The sequence below is a fragment of the Phasianus colchicus genome, chromosome 10 (genome assembly GCF_987193195.1).
Source record: "Phasianus colchicus chromosome 10, bPhaCol1.hap1.1, whole genome shotgun sequence".
In the NCBI taxonomy this organism is placed as follows: domain Eukaryota; kingdom Metazoa; phylum Chordata; class Aves; order Galliformes; family Phasianidae; genus Phasianus; species Phasianus colchicus.
In genome coordinates, this window is record NC_143445.1 from 13245687 (window position 1) to 13270806 (window position 25120).

Sequence of the window (25120 nt, forward strand, 5' to 3'; positions counted from 1 at the left end):
CCTCACTTAATGGGAAAGGCATCTTACTGCAGTTCTGTACTTCCAGTGTACAGTAACAGTTGTGACTAACTCTATACTAGAAACATATCAAGATTTCCAATATTATATTCCATGAATAAAGGTCAAATTTTACATACTTAAGATTATAAAGACCTTTGGGAAGTCAAGGTATTTGGACAAAACTTTATGAATTGCAGTTTCCAAAGAACTCAGAAGTCCATCCAGAAGGAAAAAAAAAAATCCACAGCCTTTAACAATTTCTTCAAAACCCAGTTCATTTCAGCAGTTCATTTCACAATTTTTTTTTTTCCTGATGCAGTATTACAACAATATCCCATCACGTTAACTGGCAGTATTAATCACAGTATGACAGAATGGCTTGGGTTTGGAAGTCAGTCTGGTGGCATTGTGGCCCCCAACCAATTCAGGCTGTCCAGGGCCCCATCCAGCCCAGCCTTGCACACCTATAGGGAGGGGGCACCCACAGCTCTCTGGACAGCTTGGGCCACTGCCTCAGCACCTCTGAGTATGGAACTTTTGCCTAACATATCCCCCCCCCTTGTCCTAAGATCCAGAGGAAAGAAAAAATGCAAAAAGAGTTCCACAATTCTTTTACCAGTCTTACCACATACTCCATATAAAGTAAAGCTTCTCCAAAGCTAATCTTTTAAAATTACTTTTAACTTTATTTGCCATCAGGTTTCTCAAACAGAAAATCTATTTTGAAAACAAACTTTCTCACTATACAGATAATTCCTCATATAGATTTTGACGAGGGCAAGGAAGGAGCAGGAAAGGGATTAACTGCAAAGCTTGGCTCCATACTATCCTTGCAGACACAGGGAAGATACTGTTCCTCAAATATTAAGGCTATGGAGCTCTACCAGACTGGAGTAAAAGAGTACTACTCCAACCATGAAAATAACTAGAACTGTAATTCCTGCACTCCATACCTCACAAAGCAAGATGGTTCTGAACCATACAATGTCATACAACAGCAGTATACTCTGAAGAATACTGGAGGTCTGATTTTTCCTATCTGCTAGGTTTGCTTCTCATTTTATGATTCCTGGGCTCAATCTGGCTTACTTTATTGTGCCCTTCATAGATGTGTGCTAACTCAGAAAGGAAAAGCATCAATGTAAAAGGCTGTTAATTCACCAAACTCAAAGTCTACAACTTTAAGACTACTCTGGAAATTGGAATTTCATTTCCATTTTGGGCACTTTGACTTTTCCTTCAGTCTCTGAACCATACACAAATCTACCTTTAAGACCCCCCCTCTGTTTTGTGATACTAACATAAACAAAATTCAGTGACAGAATAATCAAGTTTTTGCCAGAGAAAGAAAGAAGCACCATTCTGTTAAACCTTTGATTATTTCAGTAGATTTGTAGCAGCATTCTGAGACCAAAGTCTCATGCATACTATTGCTTAAAACCTTGCTCCCAGGTCCTGTGTACTAGTGTACTTGGCAATGCTTTGCATCCTGGTATTAAAACAGAAGAGAAATAGAATATACTAGTGATTACAGGAACACTGATAGTAGCTCCTGTAAATTTCTATTTACATGAACTTGTGTGCAAAAGATCTACTCTGCACCTCAAAACATTTACAATTGGCATTTAGTTCTCCTGTGAGGCTGGTGACTCATTCACTATTCACTGGCATTGAACAGTTTTACCATAGCCACCTCTTCCAGCATCATAGTCTTGCCGATACTCATCTCTGACCTTACAAAGGAGAAAAAAAAAAGTTTGGTAAATGTATACAGAAAGGTATTTTAGCAAGAGCTTCTACATCAACAGACTGTATAGTCAAACTGAGTCTGCACAAAAGTTGTCTGACAAAAGAGAAGGTAAAGAGCATCATGCACAAGCCCAGAATGCCAGGTCAAATAGCTTTCCTGTTAAATGGTCCTTTTGGGCACTAACAATCAAGATAGACTGGCCATCATCACTTTGTCTCATTTTTCAGCAGTAAAACCATCTGCTATCTGCCTGACTTTTGGTAAGTTGAGTGTTATCTTTTGTGTTTTTGTCAGTTTTACATTTCCTGGGTTTATTTATATTAATTACCTCCCCAAACAATCATCAGGCTTCTGAAAATACCTTCAGTGAAATATGTAAAAAAATCACTTATTCTCAGCAGGTGACACCACTGATAAAACACTTAGGGATTAATGTATATTATGATCTTCAACACCTCTGAAGTTGCTGTTTCTTAAGCTGTTCTGGGTGTGTCCATTCAAAAAGCAATAAGCTGACAGTCACCAGCCCCTCAGAAAGCAGACAACCTACCTGGCCCCCTGACCTCCCCCGGCCGTACTGCCGGCCCTCCTTAAATCCTGCATCCCAGTCAGTCCTGATGATCCTGTCGTCAAGCCTGGTCCCATTGATGTACCGCATTGCGTTCTCAGCATCTCCTCTTGCATAATACCTCAGGAATTTGTTAAAGAAAACCGTGCACAGATCTGCCAGGCCTGAGAGCTCAGAGAGAACACAGAGCGATAGCAGAACAACACCCGGACACGCAGAGGCCGTGCATGGCAGGGAAGCACGATACCAACAAAAGCCCGTTTTTACTCTGGCGCTCAGAGGACGCTTTTCCTGCCCAGACCCAGCGCCAGATCGCGGCCGGCAGAAGGATACTCGACGAAGCAGAAGCCGCAGGCGGTTTTCTTCACCTTGTCCAGCCCCATGATGATCTTCTTGATGTCGCCGCTCTTGCCGAACAGCTCGTGGATCTGCTCCTCCGTGGTGTAGAACGAGAGGTTCCCCACGTACAGCGTGCAGCTCTTCCTCAGCAGCCGCTCCTGGTCGTACCGCGTGCCCTAAGCGGAACCACAGCGTTACCCGGCGCCGGCGGCACACGGACCGGGACAGGGACCGAGACCGAGACCGAGACCGAGACCCCCGCGGCCCTTACCCGGAAGTGCTGGTCGCGGTACTGGCTGAGGTCCACGTAGGAGTCGCTGCGCAGGATGCTCAGCGTGCCGCCCGAGCACATGCTGCCGGCCCGCACCGCAGCCGCGCAACACGGCGCCACCGATTCCGCCACCAATGGCGGGACGCGGCGCCGCTCTCGCGAGAACCGGTCCCTCCCGCTCGGCGCCGCTCTCGCGAGAACTTTCGGCTCGCGGCGACTCTCGCGGGAGCGGCGCGCGGGATGGCGCTCCGGCGGCTGCTGCTGGCGCTGCTCAGCAACCCGCACCTCATCGAGAAGCTCTCCGAGTCGCGGCCCATCCGCGCCGCCGCCCGCCTCACCGCCAGCGCCATCACCAGAGGGCAGCTGGGCGCCCGCCAGGCGGCGAGGGACCTGCGGCCCGGCCTGACCCGCCTGCGGGACGCCTTCCTGGGGCGGCTGAAGGACGGCGGCCGGCCGCGGGGCTGGCCGGAATCCCCCGGGAGGGGATCGGGACCGGGACGGGGACCGGGACGGAGCGGCCGGCCCTGAGCGGCGGGAGGAGGCCCCGCGGAGGCCCCGTGGAGACGGTTCGGCGGTGAGCGCGGCGATGGCACCGGGCGGCACGGAGGCGGCTACGGAGCGCTGCGGTGCGGACGGTCACCGTGTCACCGTGTCACCATCACTTCGCACTGTGCACGGCGCTCAGCTACAGGCGGCGGGCAGGCTTACATCGAGCGTCGTCCTGAATACTGTGAAGATTGTCGCTGCGTGATGTGAAACCTCAAATAAAGCCATTTCTCTCCGGAGGTCCTGTAACGATTCCTATCCGTGCAGCAGCGGTAGTCTGCGTAGCCTGTGTTTGTATGGCAGCATTGAGACAAAGAGAGCTCTAGTGATGTTGATGATGATGGGTAGAATGGAAGAAATGTATCCGTCGTCCTGGTACGCTGGGCTGCTTTGCTTTCAGTATTGTATGAACATCCACGAGACTTAAATAGCTTTGCCACATAACTCTGGGTGCAGCTGACTGCATGCTGGGGTAACCTGGGAGGGAGATTGCTATAGTTGGTATCACTGCAGGTGAAAAACCCTCCCTAACTGTGAGACAGAATCATAGAATGGCATAGGTTGAAAAGGACCACAGTGATCATCTAGTTTGAAACCCCTGCTATGTGCAGGGTTGCCAACCACCAGACCAGGCTGCTCAGAGCCACATCCTGCCTGGCCTTGAATGCATCCAGGGATGGGGCATCCACAACCTCCTTGGGCAAGACACGTTGCTTCCAGTGCTGCTGGTAAAATTAAACTGGAAAAACTGAATCTATGATGTACTCAATAAAAGTCCATCTGATGAGACAGAAGCAGTGCATTTTCAGTCTGAGTCAGTATTTGTAGTCTGGGGTCTCTGCCTGGCTCCACTCCAGGTGACCTGTGAGTGGTACAAATTCATCATGCTGTGAAACTGGTGCTTTGTTACAACCAGGAAGAGTTTCAAGATCTACCCCATTTGTACAGGGATTATAAGTTCAACAGTTACCATAAGTTTATAAGATCATAAGTTTCAAAACAGTAATGAAACTTTATAGCTGAAAACAGTAAGCAGGACACAGAATACAAATTTTGGCACAATACTGTTGTCCCAACTTAAAAGAGCAAAAAAGGAATTGACTTAGAGTATACATTCGTGATGTTTTTGTAATTCCTTCTGCCACTGGGTGAGCCATTGGTACAGCTGCTCTGCTGCTACCCCACCAAAAAGCACACATCCTCAGTATGCAGGTATCAGCAGTGAGAGATGGAGGGGTTCATGGTGAGCACACAGGGGAGACTTACCATCCAAAATGCTTTATGGGAAGGCAAAATTATAGGATTTAGCATAAATGCCTGTGCTGAAGCATCCTCCATGTTGTAAATCTGCTTCTGTTACATCAATACTGGGGATTTTTCAGGACAAAAATACTTCAAACAATATCCTAACACCGGTGTCCATATCCTATATAGGGACAGAGAGGAGGGTCTGAAATTTCAAGTGCATGAAGATAAAACCATACTGAATCAGATTAAGTTCTCCTAGTCTAGTATAGTAACCTCTCTCCAGCAGATGAACTAAATGCCCATTTTCAGCACAGCCTGCAAACCTTCTATCTGAGATTATAAGAACTTCTAATGTGTATCTCATACGAAAAGAAGAAAGCTCAAATCAGTTTCTGTGGTCTCTGGGTTCATCCTCTCTCATCAGGAAAATGAGGCATGTTCCTCAGAAACACCACAGGGACTGAATGATTCAAATCTTGGTAGAGATGGCTATGCTGAGCATGAAGAAAGGGTGAAAATTGAGCTCACAACAGCACTGCCTGTGCTGAGCACAGGACTTTGAAGAGGAAGGTCTGACAGCACATTTGGGCACAAGTGAAAACCTAAAACGTTCTGAGATCTAAAGTCTCTGCTGAGCTCTGCCTAGCTGAAGGATGTATAGTCCTAACTGACTTCTCCAGTTTTCACTGAATAGGAAGGATATTTGTGGTGGATCTTCCATTGATAAGTGTGGAAATATCAAAGTCTCATTCTTGAGCGAGACACCACATCTGGTAATTGTGGCTCTGACTGTACCAGGGATTATAACCAAAAAGTGACAGTCACTGCAGGTACAATTGTTTGCGTGCTGTTCTACCATTCGGCAGAGGGTTTCCTCTTCAGACCCAGCCATATCAATCACTTCTACATGTGTGTCTTTCTTCTTGATATTTAGCAGGGACCTAGGAGGCATGTAGGTGTGAGCAAAGAGCAGAGTATAGTGTCTTGGATGGTTTGAGGAGTCTGAAGAATGCAAGACGTGCTCCAAGTGAAAAAAACATGGTATCAGTCCCCCCTGGTGCAGGCATCCAAACAGGAAAGCCCCGAGAACATTAAAAATGATAATGATGGGTTTCCACTTCACAGCTCTATTCTGTGATGCGCTGAACAGGACTAATGGCAAAATGAGAGGGATGAGAAATCGAGGCTCTTGGTGGCTGAACAGGGAAAGAAGTGCCAAAGGAACAAAATAAAACAGCAGCAGTGTTGGCTGGCCCTTGGAATGCACTGATAACCTGGGTGGCCCACGGTAATACAATCCGACCCGCATTAACTGATGGATGTATTTCTTTAGCATTTTAAACCCAGCAGTGATGGCCAGAAGGTGTAAGATCCCAAAGAGCATTACTCCATTAACTATAAAATGCGTAACTCGTGGGTGATTTCCATGCTGTGCAAGGTTACGAGAATCAAGATTATAGCAGAGAAAGTTGAAAGGGGTCACCACCACTCTGTGATTTAACAGAGCTATGACATCGAACAGGCTGCTGTTTGTAAAGCTGAAAAGGCTGTCCAAGCCCGCTGAGGTAAAGTACATGGTGTCGGCTGTTATGAAAACAACGGCAGTAAAACATGCACAGGTGATAAGTTTTAAAAAGGGGTTTATGAGAGTTTTAATGCTCTTTTGAGAGTCAGCATTTAAGCCTGCCCAGTAGATCAGGGGCATTAGTGCAAATGCCAGAAAAGTCGGCCTGTTGAAAAACCCTGCAGCTATTACAACACCTATAAGAGGGCTGCGTGTAGGCTTTGTGATGCCGCTATCAGATTTTTTGGAGGAAACTAAGACCAGCAGAAGCGCAAAGAGAAATCCTTCAAGTGTGTTGGTGAACGTTCTGGTATAAAACACCAAAGTGACGTAGGATCCTGCAAGGAGGAGCAGTGCTTCCCACGGATCCGCTCCCCAGGCAGGAGCCAATCGGTGCACACTGTAGTCGAGTACAAAAGAAAAGACCGTAAGGAGAAGGCGAGGAGACACGAGGAGAGTATAGCTGCTGACACAACGCGAGCACACATCCAGCTGCTGCAACGCCCTCAGCACCCAGTAGGCAACTCCAGAGGTCAGCAATGGGAAAACAGCTGTTCTGCAGGGAGAGCTGGAAAGGAATTCCCAGGGATAATAGACCCGCAGGTTTAAAACGTCTCCTACAAAGGAAAAAAAAAAAAAAGAAAAAGAAAAAGCAAACGTATCTATTTTATTCAGTAATTCAGCGTCGGGGTACAACTCGGTGCAGGAGGCACTGCGCTGCACAGCCGTCCCCAGAGCCCCGAGCTGCCGGCAGCCTTCAGCACGCGCTCCGTTCTTACCCTCTCCCGGCGCCGCTCGGGCAGCGCTGCCGCAGGGACGGGATGTGTCCAGGTGAGGACACGAGCTCTGCCGGCGGCAGCTCTCGGGGAGCAGCGTCCCTCGGCCCCTCCCGCCCTCCCGCCGCGTTACCTGCCATGACCTCGGGCGACTGGAAGAACTCGTCGGGATGCAGGTAGCCGACCTGCGGCAGCAGGCACCACCCCGCCCGCAGCGCAGCCAGAAGCGCCCACAGCCGCCGCGCCGCCATCTCGGCCCCGCACCGCCGGACGCGAGGGGGCGCACGAGGCCGGCCGGAGCGCCGCAGAGCGGGCCGAGTGCGCAGGCGCGGAATGCCTCGGGTTACGCATCTGAGCACCGCAGTGCAACGCAGCGCATTTACACGCGTACAGACGGCAGCGTGTGCTGACTTCTCCTGTTTATTTCTCAGGTTACATTTATTTACAGTATGTTTTTACATATTTTTTTTTTATTACGCTGAATCTCTCTACATCCCGGGATCATGGGGTGGCGGCTGCGGTCAGGAGGATGCTGCCTGCCAGCAGCACAGCAGCATGTGTTGTTAGTGCAGCTATGGATAAAAATAAAAACTGAGTGCTGCAGGTGTGGAAACAGGTAATCAGCAGTGAGCTACTTTGTTTCACTCACAGAAAACAGAAGCGTTGCTCACAGGCACTCAAATAACCCCCTGTAGAAGGAGGACAGCCACATTTCCTGGCGGAAATGGCAGCAAAGATTTCAAGCAAAGATTTATGAAGCAGTGAGCATACTGGTTGTGGAAAGTCAAGGAGCTCAGTGGATGAACACTTCATCCTTTCTCCTCTCCCAGCAGCCAGTCCCTCCAAGTCTCTCTGGCTTTCCTTTTCCTCCAGTGACTTTGGAGATTCCCCCTGCTTTCTTCTACTGGGAGGTGGAGGACCCTGTACATGGCAGGGGTGGTACTCTGGGCTGCAGGTGCTCTCCCAGTTCATGGCCTGTCCATCCTCTGTGCACTTACCTCTTTTGGCAGCAGAGCTCAGGAGAAACTGTTGCCTCCAGCAAGGTGAGGATAGGATAAGCAGGGATGAAGGAGTCAGAACACTACTAGCAAGGAGGCCAGAGTGGATCTCTAGACAAGACTTTAATACTGCCTTCCAAGATGCAGAAATTCTTCTACACATCAGAAACTCAGTATCCATCTAACAGCACTTGGGAGTCCTTCAGCCCAGCATCATTCAACATCAGCAATGATGATAGAAGTACTTCAATTTGGACTGATCTTGTAAGCCATGATGGCACAGTACTGATAGCTTCTGCCTCAAATTCCACCCCATCCACATGAACAGAGGCAGCTTTCAGTCCCACCCCACTTCCCAGTGAGCAAATGGTACAAGCACCTTGCCTGCAAAGTGGCAGGAAGAGGCTTTAAAATGTTAGCACAACATATTATCCAGACAGCAGCTAATCTGAAGAAAAGGTGCTAGGCCAGGGGTGGCCTGGAAGTTGCCATTTGGACCACGTTAGTCCAGGCCCTGTAACTGACCTAAAATAATGAAGGGAACAAAAGTAATCACTAGTAGGTGCTGTTGTGTTAACTTATTACCTGCCCCAGAGCACTGTGGTGTTTGCATCCCTTCAAGGGACTCAACATATTCACTCCCCAGCCATTCTGCATATGTCCTCCTCTCTTCTACTGGCACTATCTTCACAGCAGAATCCTTAAAGATCAAGTCTTTTCCTTGAAAAGCTGAAGAATCAAACATTTTGAATCCATTTCTGTTGCTGTTATTTCCAAAATATTCCTGAAAACAATGCAAAATTTTCAGTATCTTGCAAGATTAAGTGCCACATTTTTCTAGTACAACACGAACTGCTCAGTACAGGAGAAGTTCACACAACTACAGACCCTGCATTCATTTAAAGACACTCCAGTAGATAACATACAGACTACTGCCATTGGCAATTACAAGAATTTTGGTTCTTGTTACTATCTGGAAAGACTTGTACTTCCATTAAGTTCTTCCGTGTAAGCATTATTATGCAATACAGGGTTTGGCTGCACAGGAGTTAAGGAAATGACTGAAGCATAGCATGGAGATGCTCAGTATTGCTTTTAAAACCAGATTCCCATCAATACTGAAGCTGAATGCCTGTGGCAGCCTGGCATGGTCAGCCTAGACACATAACTCACCAACAGAATAAATGCATAATTATTACCTGAGCTTTGTCCAGTAGTCCATACAGAGCAAAAATGTTGGTGTCTGGGTGAACCATAATGGCCTGAGCTGGCACCCGAGCCAGGTGGCACTGAGCAAACTGAGTGACTTCAGCACGGGCCCCATTCCGGCACAGTAACTGGAAATCACTGGACTTCAAGTCACGGGCCCAACTTTCAGTATTCTTACCTAAAAGAAGAAACTAGTCACTGTCACTCATTGAATAATGCTTTAGAGCTGAAAGGTTCAAGAAAAATAACTGAATTGTAATAAAGAGTCAAGTAAAACTAAATACCATCTGTGTTCTCAAACACTGTTGAGTGCTTCACAAAGGCCACATCCCCAGCGTCCTCTGCCAGGCACCTTTATGAAATGTGAGATAGAAGTTCAATTCAGAGCATCTTTATTGGGACAACATCATTTCTAATAACTGACAGATTTAGAAATCAACCTTTCTTGCATACTTTCCTGCAAATAAATCCATTGGACCCCAAAGTAAAGAGAAAAAGCAAACCAAGAAAGGAAGCATCTTGATATGAGAAAAAAACCAAAATCATTGCAAAGTTTAAATAATACTTTAAGAATTTCAAGAGAGTAATACAGCAGGAAATTGCTATTAATAACAATGGGAGAAAGGACAGAGAAAGGTCAATATTAGATAAACAAAGAAACAGAAGATAAATGATACTCAGTGCTCTACTCCCCATTTGGTAACAACAGCTTTCACACCTTTTAAAACACATACTAAATGTATGCCATTAAGACTCCTTGAGTGCATAAGTGTTTACCAGGTTCTGCATATGTGTGCATACACAAGCACTTCTGTGGGTTTTTTTTTCCCAGGTTGGAGTGATCTTTTGTATGCACAGATGCTTCTTTACAGCCCTCTACACTGAAGACACACATCTAAAGTAACTGCAGTTTCTAACAGTTGAGTAACCTAGTTCCTCAACTAGGTTCTGTATCCCTAATTTCCTGAAGCAGAAGAGGCCCCACTTGCCAAGGGCACCCAAAACTTTCCTCCTTCTTCTATGAGTGTGGCATCCCATGCCAGAGAGTTTCAGGACGAATATGTCGAACAACACAGCTTTACAATCATTTGCTGTTTCCCATGTTGTAACTGGTGCTGTCAGGCACACAATACAGCAGTCATTACAGTCTATGAAGAGACTTACATGAGGCCTGAAATATGAAGTCAGCACTTGAGTATTTATCAGGCAGCTGCTGTCCAAGGCTCTCCTCTGAAGGAAGATGGCCACTCACTGCCAGCTCTGTTGCAGGCACCATTATCTTCAAAGGTGAAGGCCAGGAAAAAACTTCCATATCTACCCAGTTAATGACCCCAAATGTTGATGTTCACTGTTATATGAAGTATTTATTCAATTTTACGCTATTTTTGCCTCCTATACCATTACCAAATCTTGTTTTGAAAAGGATATGAACACAGCTGTTTTTGCTGTTACGAAACCTATTTTTGAATACCACCATAAATGGTGACAACAGAGAAGACCCAGCCCCAGTTCCCTGCTCCTAGCCTGCCATGCTCAGTGCACACCCATAGCCACCCAGTACTGCCTACTCTTCGCCCGTTTCCCTGCTTAAGCTCTTTATGGATGACCTGACCAGAGTGGCAGGCTGTCACACTCAATCAAAGCAAGGCTGCAGACTGATGACAACCCATGTGCTCCTCACTAGGTGAGTGGCCATTGCTCTGTAAACAGAAACGGGGATTTGGCTGTTCCTCATCTGTGTGGCTGTAGGCCAGGAAGCTGGCAAGAGGCTTTGACGTGCACATACACACCTCTTTTGCTATGACTGTCACAGCATCTTGCAAAGGGGAAGGCTGCTACTGTTTTTAGTGGGCTGTTCTTAAAAGGAATTACGCTTCTTGCTGACTAAGATAGAGAGCGTTACCTCCTTGTACCCTGACAAACTGACAGACTAAATAACAACCACGTGTGCTAATTACCTGAAGGCTCCACTGTAGCTGTAATACCGTTCTTGGCTACTTGCACTGCATTTATTGTTTCCACTATTATCTCCAATACACAGCTGACAGAGCGTTGATGGGTAATTATGCTGCTCAGCCGAAGGCACACAGCTGGCAGAGAAAAACTCACTCACAGCTTAAAATAAAAAAAGACAAATCAGCGTGTGGAAGTCTCTTCACAAGAAAAGGTGGTTACATTCTCATGAAGTTTTACCAACACCAGTTTCAGCAGGACACTAGAAACATAAATCGTAGCTGCCTTACTGAAATTCACAAAATATTTTCAAAGTGCCACTTAACTGATTATTACTACTGTATTATTATTATATTGCTCCAGTACTAAATAATGTTTGAAAATAAGTGCAGTAAAATTGCAGACAACAATACATCTATCATGGGCTTAGATTGATCTAGTTAACTCTGTGACAAATGTAAAATCCTGCTTTAAGAAGGAATAAATCCTGCAAGGCTGAAAAACCTGGAGGTCCTGGTGGTTAACACATTGACCAAGAGTTGGCAGCATACTTTTGTGTCAATGAAGGCTAATAGAAGTTACAATAAAGAAAATTCTGATTAGATATAAGGAAAGAAATTATTTATACCAAAAATGGACAAAAACTGGGGCAAGGGCCCAAAGAGGTTGTGGAATCTCCATCTTCAGGATTACTCAAAATTTGGTTGGACATGGCCCTGGACAATGAGATCTAAATGGATATACTTTGAGCAGCAGGTGCTCTAGATAAACCTTCCAACCTGAATTAAGAAATGACTTTGTGAAAGGAACACTTTCATGTTAGAAGTAACGTTCTCTACATGGCCCCTCTATTAGCCTAATCAGCAAGCTTACAGTTTCAAAATGTGACATTAAAAAGGCCACAATCCCTCACAAACTTAATATAGAGCTTTGCAGTATCAAAACTTCCCTAATGTACTTCCCTAATGAAAGTTTATAATTGGACAGTTACTGTATGCCTTCTTACCTTGAGGAATATTACAATCTCTGGGATTAATAAAGCCCTTCTTAATTAGCATGCCAATGGGGATATTCCATCCAGCAGTTCTCCCCAGTCCTGTGTGGCAGGACTTCTTCCCTTTCAGGTCATTGATGGTGAATGCATTGGATGGATTCCGTTTCACTAATGCCACAGCATAGTATGCATTATTGTTGTCTTCAGCTTGCAGAAGCAAACAAAAAAAAAGCATGATGGTTTTCCTTAAGTATTCCCGCTGCTTAATGACAGTGTACACAACCATTACACTTCTCTGGTGCCAATTTTACTGCACCAACAATCAGCCAGTCAGGAACTCTGAACTCACACACAGAATTCTTCACTTTTACTACTCCACAATGTTGCATTCACTCACGGCCTGTACACTTGAACTATGTAAACTAGAGGGGAACATGAAAGCATTTCATTAGCACTAGCTATTAAATATACATCCCTTGAAACCAATGTTTGGGTGATTAGAAACTTAGACCTGTTGTAAGGAGTTGCATTTACGTGACAGCATATTGAAATTCTGCCCTAGTGACATAACACCCACAAACACTCTTTTCATCAATGATTATGAAGCACCAACACAATTATAGTAAGAACTTGTCTTAAACTAGAATACGTTGTGTAATTTCTGTGTCTTTGCATGTTAAAATTGTTTTGATTTTGTGAATACTCATTTTTCCATTTAAAATACTTTTTGCAGAGTTGAAAAGACAAATACGTAGCCATAAGACTCAGGACTGCAAAAGAATGAACCTCGTCCAGGAGAAGGACAGACAGAACTCTCACTCATTCTGCAGGAACCCAACCCATACTTATTTTCTCTTCTATCCATGATGTGATGATAATAATACTCATTTTCCCTGCAAGCAGCTTTCCCAGCGGGGCCAGGGAACAGAGCCTGTGCTTTTAGAGCTGTTTTGAAACAACCTGGAAAAACAACGTCTCTATTTTCTGGCATTCTTACCAGAGAAACTTTCTCCAGCAGCTGGTACAAGGCCATACGTCTTCCCAGCTATGTAAATATCAGCTCCGTCCAAAGCTACAACATCAATTTCCTTTTTCTGAAAAATAAAATAAAGTTTTTGTGAAAAAACAGTAGACACCTTCCCTTCCCTGCTACAATGACAACTCCAGCATCATATCTTGCATCTCAGCAGAGAGGTCTGGTAGCCAAAGAGCAATCACAGAATGGCTTAGGTTAGAAGGGACCTTAAAGATCATCTAGTTTCAACCCCTCTGCCATGGGCAGGGTTGCCTGCCACTAGATCAGGCTGCCCAGGATCCCATCTAATTTGGCTTTGAACGCCTCCAGAGATGGAGCAAAACACTTGTTGCAGTGGCAAAAGCACCAGGGTTTGGGCCCATTCACAGGATATGAGTTGCAGATCACCTCCTTGAAATCCAATATTGCTTGCTGATCACCTAAGAGCACATCCCTCTAATCCTACCTACCCAGCAGAGAGCAGCTTGTGTTGATTGGTTTATTGCACAAGGATCGTACAGCTTACCTCGATCATCTCCATGCATTCTTCTTTTGTCTTGGCTGAAATACACTGGATTTCTGGTTTCAAATCCTTATTCCTAAAGGCAGTTCCCATTTCACCACATTTCCAAATCTCCTCAGTGGAAACAACACACCAGTTCAGGCTCTCTGGCAATGCTGCACGAAAATGGAAAGCAAACACTACACCTCACTTCCTTTGTAAAAGAAAAGGAGGCATACGACTGCACCTCCATCACATGTGCCATATATGCTATCAAAATATTTACTTCTATGTTTCCCTCCCGTTCTCTAGCTCAGACAAACACCTGATTCAGTACCACTGAGGTCTCCAGACCAGGGGTACATCCACACTTCACATCCCTTGGTGTGGAGGAGCAAGAACTCCTATGAGTGCTGACCACTGAGCACAGCTATAAGATATTATTTGCAGTCTACTGTCACAGGAAAAACACACTGTGCAGTAAAAACACACCCTGAACACAGGTTCCCTCACAGCCAGCAGTCACTAAACAGCCCTCAGAAGAGGCAAGTCCTGGAGGTGGGGGACCTTGCCACAGCACAGGGGCTCAGCTGCCATGATCATTAATCTATGTTTCCGAGTGTGCCAGAACGTACAGCAATTCCTTTTTACATCCTTCTGGTGGCAGAGAAGATTACAACAAACATATCTGAGGATTTTACACAGCAACACATTACTCAATTTCCCCTTTCTAGCAGGTGAGAAATTGAGTTCTAGTTAGCAGTAGTAACCTACTAAATTCATGTCTCTCACACACACCCAAAAGGGTAGGAAACGTCTGCATCCTTTGGCACAGCATAGGCCCATTTGCACAGGAAAGCATTCTGCAGTGTAATACCATTTCTAGGCAAAAGCACCCTTCCTCCATGCTTGAAGATCAGCTTGGCATCTTGCCATAAGCCTCAAAGAATCATAAAATGACAGCAGAATAAAGATGGTCTCCATTATCAGCTATCTTTGTGCACAGTTTTGAAGAGAAGAAGACAACTTACTGTTGGGGTCACAGCTCAGAGCCTGCATGACATGAAGATACTCATCACCCAACCATGCCTGGTAATTCTGAGATGCGACTGCAACGAGCTCTGTGGTGGAGTCTCTGAACATAAGATTCTGGGCACCATAGGCTGTGGAGTCAAACATCTGAAACTGGGTGCCTACACCATTAAATCTTTGCTGTAATGTTGAAGAAAAAACACCTGTCACACACCCCTCTACTTGCTGCCATACTTCTGTGATGACTTCATTTACATGCAGGAGAAAGTCTCCTGCCTACATAACAGACAAACAATTAAGGTTTTCCTTATGGAAGATTTACAGGTTAAGAATTGATGGGAGAAAAGACAGGCATAAAGACAAAACCAAATCACCCCTCTCAGGCAATTTTCAGTGTCCCTGAGACTATGAGGACAAAAATGAGCCCCAAACCCCACTCTGCAACTCCCATCAGGGCCTTATGTTGCTGAGTGCTCCCATACTGCTTCAGACCCCACAGATCCAGAGGTGCCCAGATATCTTCAGCTCAACCAGTGGGTGAGTCGTAACGGACTGATGAAAAAATCACTGTCCTACTTGTCCCTGGTTCAGGAGCTGGAACACAGCTGCCCCGTCTGTGTCTGGCCGTACAACCACGGCACGAGCTGGGACTCGGGCCAGGTGGCAGGTTCTCCACTCTGTTACATCAGCCGTGCTGCCATTGCGGCACAGCAGCTGGAAGTCCTTGGAGCGAAGCTGCTGGGCCCAAGTAAAAAGAGTTCTTCCTGCAAACAGACAGAAAACGCTGACAAAATGGACATTAGGCAGGGCTGATACTTCTGGCTCCAAATGTGCTTCAAGCATCACATTCACATGTGGAGGAAAATACAGCTTTCCTGAGCATCACTGAAATATCCCTGCTTGTACAACGTATTCCATGCATGTATATGGTCCTTCAGACTTATACCTCCAACAAGACACTCAGCCTAACACTTGTGAGATTGCACTGATCTATACCAGGGTCTGCAGTGGTACCCAGAGCATCCTTAAGACTAGATCTACATACTACATTTTTTTAATTACTTTTCCCTGCTGTAACTGATGGTTGATCAGGCCCACATCATTAAAACACATTATGCTCAAGGTAGATTTCTCAAAGTGCCAGACAGGGGAGGCCACATCTTGTAACAGATTTCCCGCTTGTCTGGGCATAAGCAACATATTCATAACAGCCCAGGTACAAAACCACAAGTTTAGTGCTGCTTAAACTCTCCTTCCAAAAGCAGCTGAGGATCCCACCTCTCACCCTTACTGAAACTATCAGTGTTTGGGGGAAAAAAAGAGAATCACATGGACTCATCTAACTCCTACTGCATTTATATGTGCATGCATCTACTTCCACTATTAGAGCATTTTTGCTCATTCCTCAGTTGAAGGTGAATCAAACATCTGGCATCACACTGGCATTGCAGGCACCGTTCTGCAGAGCTGCAGCCACTGTTCTGCACTTACCGTCAGTATTTTCAGGCACCGTGCTGTGCTTCACAAAAGCAACTTCTCCAGCATCTTCAGCCAAACACCTGATAAATGCAAGCCCAATACAAAGATGTATTATAAAGCACAGCTTCCACGCATTGAGCGCTGCAGGCTGGCAGCCAGAGGGCTGCATGCTACATTCCATCAGCCAGCAGACACTGACCTATTTCGTTGTGCTGAGAATTTAGCTCAAGGCAGAGACCAGTGGCTGACAGAGCATGAAGTAAACTACTGCTGTCATTTGGTGAACGTGGACAACATGTTCTGTGCTGCTTGGGACAAACACCATGACCTTCTTTGTCCAGCAGAGCTCTCTGTCTAATGCAGTTGCACAATCTTTTGAGGAATACATGGAGGGAAACAAGTGTTTCCCAGGAGTAAATTATACCTCTGCTCTGTCAGTGCTATTACTTGGGGGCTGGGAACTGCAATGCAGCACACAGACAGAAGAAGGGAAATACAGCAAAGTGTGCAAAAATGGGGGACAGAGCAAACGGATGAGAGAATTCAGTGCAACTGAAGGGAGATAACATGAAATAGCTGGGTAGGGTGGCAGATAACCGATAAGAGAATTCAGTGCAATTGAGGTGAGATAACAAACAGCTGGGTAGGGTGGCTGGTCAGCTATCAACCTCCAAGGGTCATCCTGTTTTACAAGGAAAAATGCAAACCACTGAAACAAACACAGACTTTTGTCAACAGATACCGAGCAAAGGAACCAGCAGTGGGATTGCCCTGCCCAGTACTAATGCTAGATATCTAATTTTAACAATCAGGTATTAATACCTGAAACAGTGGGTTCAGAGTTACTTTCGTTCAGTCTCTAGGTTTAAATCATGGTCATTCTAACACTACAGCAGGTTTTCTAACAGGATCAACTGAAAGTTCTCTTGCTGCAGTTTCCTGCAGCATTGGACATTATGGCTGTGGATACAGCATAGAGATAGGAAGGGACAGAGCTGTGATTTTTACCTGAAAGCCCCGCTGTAGTCATAGTACTGCTCTTGTGAATTTCCTTGGCATTTGTTCTGCCCAGATGAATCCCCTTTGCAGACCTGACAGAGGGATGTGGGATAGTTGGCACTGTTGGCTCCAGGAATGCAGCTAGCACTGAAATAGTCACTAACAGCTAGAAGTGAAACCAGAATGAGACATCTTTAGCTGCGAATAAACAAGATCTCATTGGAGAATATCTGAACAGTACATCTCTGCACAACACATATAGGGATAAGCCATTCTGTTCTTAAAGGAGTTTCCAAGTTTCAAACAAACTTGCCGTTTCCATCAGACCTATGTTTGTCTATTTCATCTTACAAGGAGCAGAAAAACCACCAAGAAACAAAACAGCACAGAGCCACACATTTCTGCCCACGTGCAGATGTCCCAAGAACATGCAGAAAGACACTGCCAAGGAACAGATCTCTGTCCTCTCAGCTCTTACCTTTTGGGAGGTCACATCCCATTGCTGGCAGGCGCCCGCTGTCAATTAGGTAACCCACGGGCACATTCCAGCCTGCAGTTCTGTTGATGCCTGTGTGACACGAGCGGATGCCCTTCAAGCTGTTGATGGTGATGTTGGAGCCCGTCCTTACCACAGCCACAGCATAGTATGAAGTTCCAATCTCTGCAGCACAGGGAGAAATAGAAGCAATTGACTGGCTCCCCCACACACGGGCAGTCACATTGCTCCTGTCTTGACTGTGGGTTCGTGTCCCCCAGTACCTCTGTGGTGTGCAGTGTCATAGAAAAGGCCAAAAGCAACTTGGAACAGGAGGTGAGATGAAAGATACTCAGAGAATCATCCTGAGAAGAAATTCTCTGTGGTTATAAATATATTTGGATTGGATTAATACCAAGAAAATTGATTATCCTTGTAGATGGTTTAATTCTCTTTGTCTATAGTTTTAGATAATTCATAGCATTAAGACTTAAGGGTCTTAAGGTACCGTAAAGTCATTTAATCTGACTTACATGGATCAGAAACCATTAAAGTCCATTCATCTCTGACTTGTGCTCATAACCTAACAGAGACAGCTGGCCATTGGATCATGGGGACATTTGCTTTTGAGCACCCAGGGTCGTGATGTACTTAGTGGTGGGGCTGGGCTGCTGCCCTCTGTTCCCCATTTCCCCCCATACTCTATTATGGACAGGAATACCCATGTGTGAACCAATGACCTGGAGTTCGGGGTCTTCAAGTAGAGGATCCCAAAATAAAATAGAAACAGTAGAAATACATCAGAAAAAAACTTGTATTAAGTAACCCAGAAGTTTTTTAGTCTGATTATACCTTGATCATATACTTCCCCAACCACAGGTTTCAAGCCATACTCCTTTCCAGCCTGGTAAATCCAACGACCATCCAGTGTCACTGCATCTGCCAAGTAATTCTGTGCAGACACAAGGTAAGAATGCATGTTGAAGCTTAGAATTATGCTGGATTTTATGTAGGCACAGACAGGACCGTCCACAGCTGCAAGAAGGAAAGAACTTCTATGCATCCTTCTGATCTGCTGAACCTGTGTTATTTGTTTATCATGTACTGAACCTAGTGCCCAGGAGACAGCATTTCTGACAAGATGAGATATGGCCAAGAAAACAATCAGCAGATTGACATTTTGCATTTCTAAGGTGATGCCAAGCTTTTTATCATTTTGCTTTACCTTTGGTTCAGCACCAGAGAGGACAGTAGACAGTATCCCTTGGCAGTATGCTGAGCATTAGTTAGGCTAGGACTAGTAGAAAGTCATTTTCCCCAGGCTGATCCACATAAAACGTGAAAAGGGATCATCTGAGAGTGTTGACAATACACTGATGTTGGTACTTATGTCAGATTTGAAGATGTCATGTAATTTGAAATATATAATTGATTTGTCCAAATGAGAAAAAAAGTTATTGATTAGCTGAAACATTAGACATCTTGAGAGCTGTTTCTTGTGAATGAAAGGTGAACCAATTTCCAAGGAAGTCTGTAGAGGGGTTGGGGTTGGGAGATATTTGCATCTTAAAGAACAGATGCAGTCTGGAATAACCTGATCCAGTATTCCACTGGGGAGAGTCAGGGCCCAGGACAACAATTTGGGAACCAAACAGGGTCTGTTGTTTAGCAGAGATACCTGACAGTAAGAGGAGTTGGGAATTATAAAGAGCTGAGCCCCAGGGAAAACAAAATGAGCCTCTGGTAGTGGTGGTGTACAGGAAGCAGAGCAGATAGAATGGGAAGGGTTGCCCACAGGAGACCAGGGCTGTATTACGTGTATATTTCTCCATCAAAGACAGCATTTCTCAGATTGGAAAGCTGAGCCTTTAACTCCCATTAAACAAAAAGGCTCCTATCAACAGCTTGCGGCTGAACTTCAGTGTATAAGTCACAGCAAAGAGAAAAAAATACCTATTATTGTATTTAACCTTAAGCAGTTGACAGGCTACAGACCTTAGCTCCTGTAAACATACACAAGAGCAGCTGAAGTGGAATAGCAAGAACAATGTATTTCTGTTTGCAGCAAAGATTTTCTCATACATCTAGGAAAAGCATGGGACAATTCCACATGTGATTTTTGATACAGATGCACTGGGAATGTAAGTTAACTATTTTCAGAAGGACTTCATTTCTGTGTGTCACAACACTTGAGAATTACCTTTAGAGGTGTTTATACACCTGCTAATAACTATGGCCAAATTAAACATTATCAGGTTTCTGAGTTTAATATTTAGACATTTCTCAATTTCTAAGCATCTTCAAAGAAAAACACTTTATCCATATGCTAACACGTTCACAGAACTAAGTCCAAGTGGGGTAGTGCTATAAAACAGCATATCTTCGCCTGCTGAGCCAGTGTGTCCCACCCCCCTTTTTGGCCTCAAGGAGCAGAGTTCAGCACAGATGCAGAGTCAGGTGTTCCATGCAGCCCTACACAGAGCAGAACAGCTTAAACATTTAGTAGATTATTAGCACAAGAAAGAAGAGGTGTCAAGGACAAAGCCTTGCCTATAGTGAAGATCCATTTTATCAGAAAGCTACATAGTCATGCTATCCACCCGCAGGTTTCTGAGTTCAGCTAATCAAGTTTTATAACAGCAAGCACAAAGAGTATAATTTATGAACATATCCAGTAATCCTCCTTTTCCCTCACACTTTGCCAGTGAAGACATTTGCGATCACCCACCTCCACATTTTCTTCAATTTCCACTTGTTGTTTCTCACTCCCTCCTAAGGAGGGAATTGTTTCCCAAACACCATTTTGCAAAGTTGAGCTTTTTGTCCAAACTGAGCATGCTGAATTAACAGTTAGGTTAGCATGCCCTCTGTTCCCCCTGCTCACTGCTTTGTCTATCTCATGTACCCTGTTTTGTATTGAGATTTGGCTCGATACTCATTTGTATAGACAGCAATTTCCATGGTGAGGCTCTGAAAAAGGAGAATTACGCAGAGTTTCCCTGAAGACAATCTACTTAAAGGCTCAGCAGCACAGTTTTAACTGCTGTCCCCATCCTACTACTCCACCCCTTCTTAAGTATCTGCTAAATAAATCTAATACAATTCCCAAATCAAAGATTAGTGCTTCAGAAAGAACGTTTAAGATGTTTGCTTGTGTTCCTAATGACCGGCCATATGTGACTAGCTGCAGAGAAGACACAGTGCCATGCTGGAATTCAGTTCCATATGTACATCTTTATGTCTTAAAAAGAAACATATATATGCTTTGATTTTCCAAAGACATGAATGCCATGAAGCTGTTTGGATGAGACGCTCATTGTGGAGCTCTGTACGTTGTGATGTGATTTATTATCAGGCATGCAGGGCAATTAAATCACTGACATCTATCATTTACAACTCACCTTGATCATCTGAGTGCAGTTAGCAGCTGATTCTCCCTCCACGCATTCCAAAGGGGGAAGGATGCTGGCCCCAGCAAAGGCGTTACTCATGTCCTTGCACTTGGAAAGCTCTTGGTTAGACACGGTGCACCACCGCACACGTTCCAGGCTGAGAGCTGCAAACACAACACCAAGAGAAAATCTTACTAAAAAAAAAAGAGAAAGGTCCCCTTGGTAACAGGCTCTCAAAGGACCAACCTTTCGTTTTATTCCTTCAAGAATGAAAAAAAAAATTAAAATCAGGGATCATTCAAAAGCGAGCTTTCACACTTCTCAGTTCAACAAGAATACTGAAGTTATTTGGACTAGAAACAGGATAGGTTCAAGTCTGATATTGAAACTTGCTGGCATTTATGACACAAGAAATATGGGTACTCTGAAACAGGTCACAGAAGCCAGCTTGCTCTTAAAGCCTTGAGGAATATGGCATGGAGAGAACTGAGAGGGGATCTTTTCTCTGCTTACAAATACGTAACAGGCGGGTGCCAAGCAGATGGGGCCAGGCTTTTTTCAGTGGTGCCCAACAACAGAACAAGGGGCAATGGGCACAAACTGGAACATAGGAAGTTTCATACAAACACAAGAAAAAATTGCTTTAGTTTGAAGGTTACAGAGCACTGGGACAGGCTGCCTGGAGAGGTGCTGGAGTCTCCTCTGAGATACTGAAGATCCACCTGGATGCTTTCCTATGCAACCTTCCATAAGGAACCTGCTTTAGCAGGAGGTCAAACTAGATGATTCTGAGAGGTCCCTTCCAATTCATGGGATTCTGTGATTCTGTGAAACCTTTGTATTAACCATCGGAGGCTGTGGGTTTCTGAATTTCTGTGCCAGTGTTCTTTTTACAGAAGGGCACAGTCTTTGAGAAGCTCAGGTTTGCTTTCTGGAGCCACCCTGCAGATGTGTATGGTGCCATCTGTACAAAATGGTCACTTAACTATGAAGAAAAAATGGGACAATTCTTTTTTTATTTTGCAGCTGCAAAGAGTTCTCCAGAACAAACGCTAGGGTCAGATGTGTTGTCAAACAGATGGAGACACATTTAAGTCATACATACTGCAAAACAATTATCTTTGAGAGCACCATGTGCTGCAAGAGCGATCGTCTGCAACTGTCTGCTCGAGATGTCCTGGGACACACAGAGGATCTTTCTACTGAGCCAGACGTTTTAAAATCGTTATTTGAAATGACAGGCCACAAAAACAAGGAGGCTGACCAGAGACAACTCTGTCTCAAGTGTTGCTGGTTACAATCTGGAGTCCTGTCCCTTTTTTCGCTGGTCTGAATAAAAAACAACTCTAGGAGCCGAAGTACCTCACCACTAAGCTTACCATGAAAACTAGAAAAGTAAACTTGTCTCTTCAAAGCCCTCTTTCATAAGAGGCTGTTTCCGCAGTCACCAAAAGGGAGGGTCAGTCCCACGAAGGAACAGACTCAGATTAAGCAGCAGAGACTCCACAGTCAGTGGAGAAAGGTGCCTTTCAAGAGACCCAAAAAGCAGTCTTCTAAGCACCAGATCACTTTGTTGCTGTTGTGAGGACATAACACCATGCACAAATGGTTCAGCTTTCTGTCGAATGTGTGTCAGTATGCTTTATGCTGAAAAAAATGGGTACAGGTCACTTTGTAAGCAGTCAGCACCAAATTCCATTGCTTTTTCTTCAATTTTGACTTCTAAGTCAGAGTCTACTTTAAGTTACTTGTCAGGTTGTTTTCTGTCAACTCCACCTGACCCTCCTCACTGCTTCCTCACTATTGTCACACAGTTGAGATGCAACATTTTGTAAGTTAATATGATTCCACTAGTGCCCAGTAGCAGCTGTGCATATTTGCTGACTCCAGGGCTGCAGTCTCAACAAGGCTGTTGATGCCACAAACCTTGTTTTCCATCAGGTACTGAAACAGAGGCCATGGTCTGCTGCAAGTCAAGAGTCAGACTTGGAAAGCTTACAAGACGCTTTCAAAGCAGCACATGCTAGCAGGAGAAACGAGATCCTACCTCTGAGATGTAGGAATTCTGAGAACCGAGAGGCGTAGAAGAAATGTACTACAGTCATGAAAACAGACACCTTATGGAAATTCAACATCTGCCTCATTTATCTGAGTGAAATCTTCCCTATCTATTTCCTGGGGCAGGAAGAAAAACCTGATCAAAGCTCCCTCTTGACTCCTTCCCAAATATAAGCAACTTGGAATTTGCCTCTCAGCATCTATAGATAAGTGCCATTCTTCAGCCTCAACATTCTGGCCTTAGATACAAACACACTGCAGGTAATGCATGAATCGTATGAAGAAATCATTAGGCACATTTATATGAAACATGAAGCAAAGCTCATTTGGCTCTACCTTTCAATCACAGTAGGGAAACAGCAAGAATCTGTTCCTTACTGCCTACACATCACCCGAGAGATGCACTTAATCTGCCACTTACAAAACTGCTGGACATCACCCAGGATCTGAACAGATGCTTTCCTGTAACAACAAATCCCCATACAAGTTAACCCATCTGAAGTGAGCTCGAGCCCAGACAAGGTCTGTAGTCAGACTATCCTTCTATTGCCAGACAAGAACATGTTGAAATAGCGGGCGAGACTCTGAACCCAAGTTAATACACAATCTTGGTCCAAACTCCTTTGCTGAAAATAACACTGCTGCATTGTGTAACATCTTCTCAAAAGATCTATTAATATACTGTCAAAGGATTTCAATAGAAACAATTTTTTTTTTTTTTTAAGAAATATATTACAATAATTTCAGAACCAGAATGTTTTGTTTTTAATTTAATAGATTGCATTCTCTTCAGAGACAGCCTCTGTACCTCTGGTGAAATTTAAAGCATTCACCACTAGAACTTGAGAGTGACAGGAGAAAGCCAGCACGTCACACATGCCCTGCTGAGTAGAACAAGGTAATTTGTTATTTATTTATTTACACACACAAAAAAGAAGTGTTACAGAACTGTTCACATCTGTGAAAAGTGGAGAGTGTGGAGCTAAAAGTAGATTTAGTGTAATTAATAAGGCAAGACACACACATGACATTCGATACATCCTTTATATTCTTTAGATTTTGTGGGTTTTTTTTCCCTATTTTTTCCTTCTATTCCTTTTCTTGACCACTTGAAGTTGGTTTCTCAAGTGGTTCTAGTTTCCCTCTGCACTCTCAAATCACAGATTAGTCAATCCCAAAGATACCATGCCAAGGCAAAATAGTTTGTGGAGGTACTTACCAGCGTGAACCAAGAGAAGGTAGAAGACATTTTCAGAGCTCTTCATCTTAAAAACGTTGGGATTTGTGCCTTTTCCAGCCTTCAGAACTCCCACAGATCAGTGCTTCTGCAAGTTTGCTCTCCCTGGTGTGCTTCTTGGTGAAAATCAGCAGCATTCAAATGCAGGTGCACTTTGTTCAACAATTTATCTTGCTTACTTTGGCACACGTCACCAAAGGGAAAAACACGCCTACCTCTCTGCACGCTGCCTTTACGCTTGGAAAAAAAAGTCAAGACTAGGAAATTACAAAATATTCACTGCACCAGTGAAGTTGTTACCACTTCAGCCCCACCTACAGACTTAGATCAACAGCTACACTGACTCACAGGGTAAGGTGAGGCTGTGTAAGGGAATCTTCACCTCGAGTTGTCTGAATTCCCTCTGTGCTGGGGCTCCAGAAGTAATAGTAGACTCAAGCTAAGCAATTCATCTACACTGCGTTTCCAAATACAGGATTCTCAGAAATACTGCACGCTTACTTTACCAAAGAAAACAAAAGCAAAAACAAACCCACAACTGATTTTAGGCCATACACTGGCAGCCAACACGTGCTTCAAGTCCTGCAAGCGTCCCAATTAACATCCAGTGTTAAGTGAACTTCCAGTGTTCAGAGTAATAACTTCACTTGCCCCCACTCTGATCACCAGTATTCCTCTATCACATCATCTTTATTTAAAGCCTCAGCCAATCATT

At 44.6% G+C, this 25120-nt stretch overlaps 4 protein-coding genes across 6 annotated transcripts; 1 reads left to right on the top strand and 3 right to left on the bottom strand.

Annotated features, from left to right (window-relative positions):
- Window positions 1-665: 665 nt before the first annotated feature.
- On the bottom strand, window positions 666-3094 carry NCBP2 (nuclear cap binding protein subunit 2). Its single transcript, XM_031596270.2, has 4 exons — window positions 2929-3094; window positions 2652-2833; window positions 2301-2439; window positions 666-1733 (listed from the first exon to the last, which is right to left on the bottom strand). Exons 1-4 carry the CDS (start codon window positions 3007-3009, stop codon window positions 1662-1664), a joined length of 474 nt encoding a protein of 157 aa, XP_031452130.2. The 5' UTR covers window positions 3010-3094; the 3' UTR covers window positions 666-1661.
- A 30-nt stretch (window positions 3095-3124) lies between these two features.
- NCBP2AS2 (NCBP2 antisense 2 (head to head)) lies at window positions 3125-3713 on the top strand. The gene has a single exon (XM_090147366.1). It carries the CDS (start codon window positions 3169-3171, stop codon window positions 3454-3456), a length of 288 nt encoding a protein of 95 aa, XP_090003492.1. The 5' UTR covers window positions 3125-3168; the 3' UTR covers window positions 3457-3713.
- Window positions 3714-3916: 203 nt separating this feature from the next.
- PIGZ (phosphatidylinositol glycan anchor biosynthesis class Z (Gwada blood group)) lies at window positions 3917-7440 on the bottom strand. 2 transcript variants are annotated; one of them, XM_031596269.2, is made up of 2 exons: window positions 7196-7440; window positions 3917-6903 (listed from the first exon to the last, which is right to left on the bottom strand). In XM_031596269.2, the coding sequence occupies exons 1-2, from the start codon at window positions 7311-7313 to the stop codon at window positions 5342-5344; spliced, it is 1680 nt and encodes a 559-aa protein (XP_031452129.2). In that variant the 5' UTR covers window positions 7314-7440; the 3' UTR covers window positions 3917-5341. The 2 variants fall into 2 exon arrangements, with proteins under 2 accessions (XP_031452129.2, XP_090003491.1); XM_090147365.1 differs by having other exon boundaries at window positions 3917-6854; window positions 7196-7428.
- A 31-nt stretch (window positions 7441-7471) lies between these two features.
- Window positions 7472-25082, bottom strand: MELTF (melanotransferrin). Of its 2 annotated transcripts, XM_090147364.1 has the most exons (16): window positions 24388-25082; window positions 21120-21274; window positions 18571-18670; window positions 17722-17904; window positions 17253-17409; window positions 16257-16324; window positions 15342-15529; window positions 14765-14945; window positions 13758-13909; window positions 13214-13310; window positions 12229-12423; window positions 11228-11384; window positions 9554-9621; window positions 9260-9447; window positions 8646-8844; window positions 7472-7634 (listed from the first exon to the last, which is right to left on the bottom strand). In XM_090147364.1, exons 1-16 carry the CDS (start codon window positions 24431-24433, stop codon window positions 7564-7566), a joined length of 2205 nt encoding a protein of 734 aa, XP_090003490.1. In that variant the 5' UTR covers window positions 24434-25082; the 3' UTR covers window positions 7472-7563. The 2 variants fall into 2 exon arrangements, with proteins under 2 accessions (XP_090003490.1, XP_090003489.1); XM_090147363.1 differs by lacking the exon at window positions 7472-7634 and having other exon boundaries at window positions 7653-8844.
- Window positions 25083-25120: the final 38 nt, after the last annotated feature.

Bases quoted from the DNA above. Each gene is read 5' to 3' on its own strand.
- NCBP2 (XM_031596270.2), bottom strand. From the start codon at position 3,009: ATGTGCTCGGGCGGCACGCTGAGCATCCTGCGCAGCGACTCCTACGTG. The intron at 2,440-2,651 runs GTATCCTTCTGC...CAAATTCCTGAG, and splicing joins TGCGGCTTCTGCTTCGTCGA to GTATTATGCAAGAGGAGATG. The intron at 1,734-2,300 runs GTAGGTTGTCTG...CTCCTTTGTAAG, and splicing joins GGGGGAGGTCAGGGGGCCAG to GTCAGAGATGAGTATCGGCA.
- MELTF (XM_090147363.1), bottom strand. From the start codon at position 24,433: ATGAAGAGCTCTGAAAATGTCTTCTACCTTCTCTTGGTTCACGCTG. The intron at 14,946-15,341 runs GTAGGACAGTGA...TCAACATTACAG, and splicing joins AGCTCCTGAACCAGGGACAA to CAAAGATTTAATGGTGTAGG. The intron at 13,910-14,764 runs GTAAGTTGTCTT...ATTTTCGTGCAG, and splicing joins TCTGAGCTGTGACCCCAACA to CATTGCCAGAGAGCCTGAAC.
- NCBP2AS2 (XM_090147366.1), top strand. From the start codon at position 3,169: ATGGCGCTCCGGCGGCTGCTGCTGGCGCTGCTCAGCAACCCGCACCTC.
- PIGZ (XM_090147365.1), bottom strand. From the start codon at position 7,413: ATGCGTAACCCGAGGCATTCCGCGCCTGCGCACTCGGCCCGCTCTGCG. The intron at 6,855-7,195 runs GTAACGCGGCGG...ATTCCTTTCCAG, and splicing joins GTCGCCCGAGGTCATGGCAG to CTCTCCCTGCAGAACAGCTG.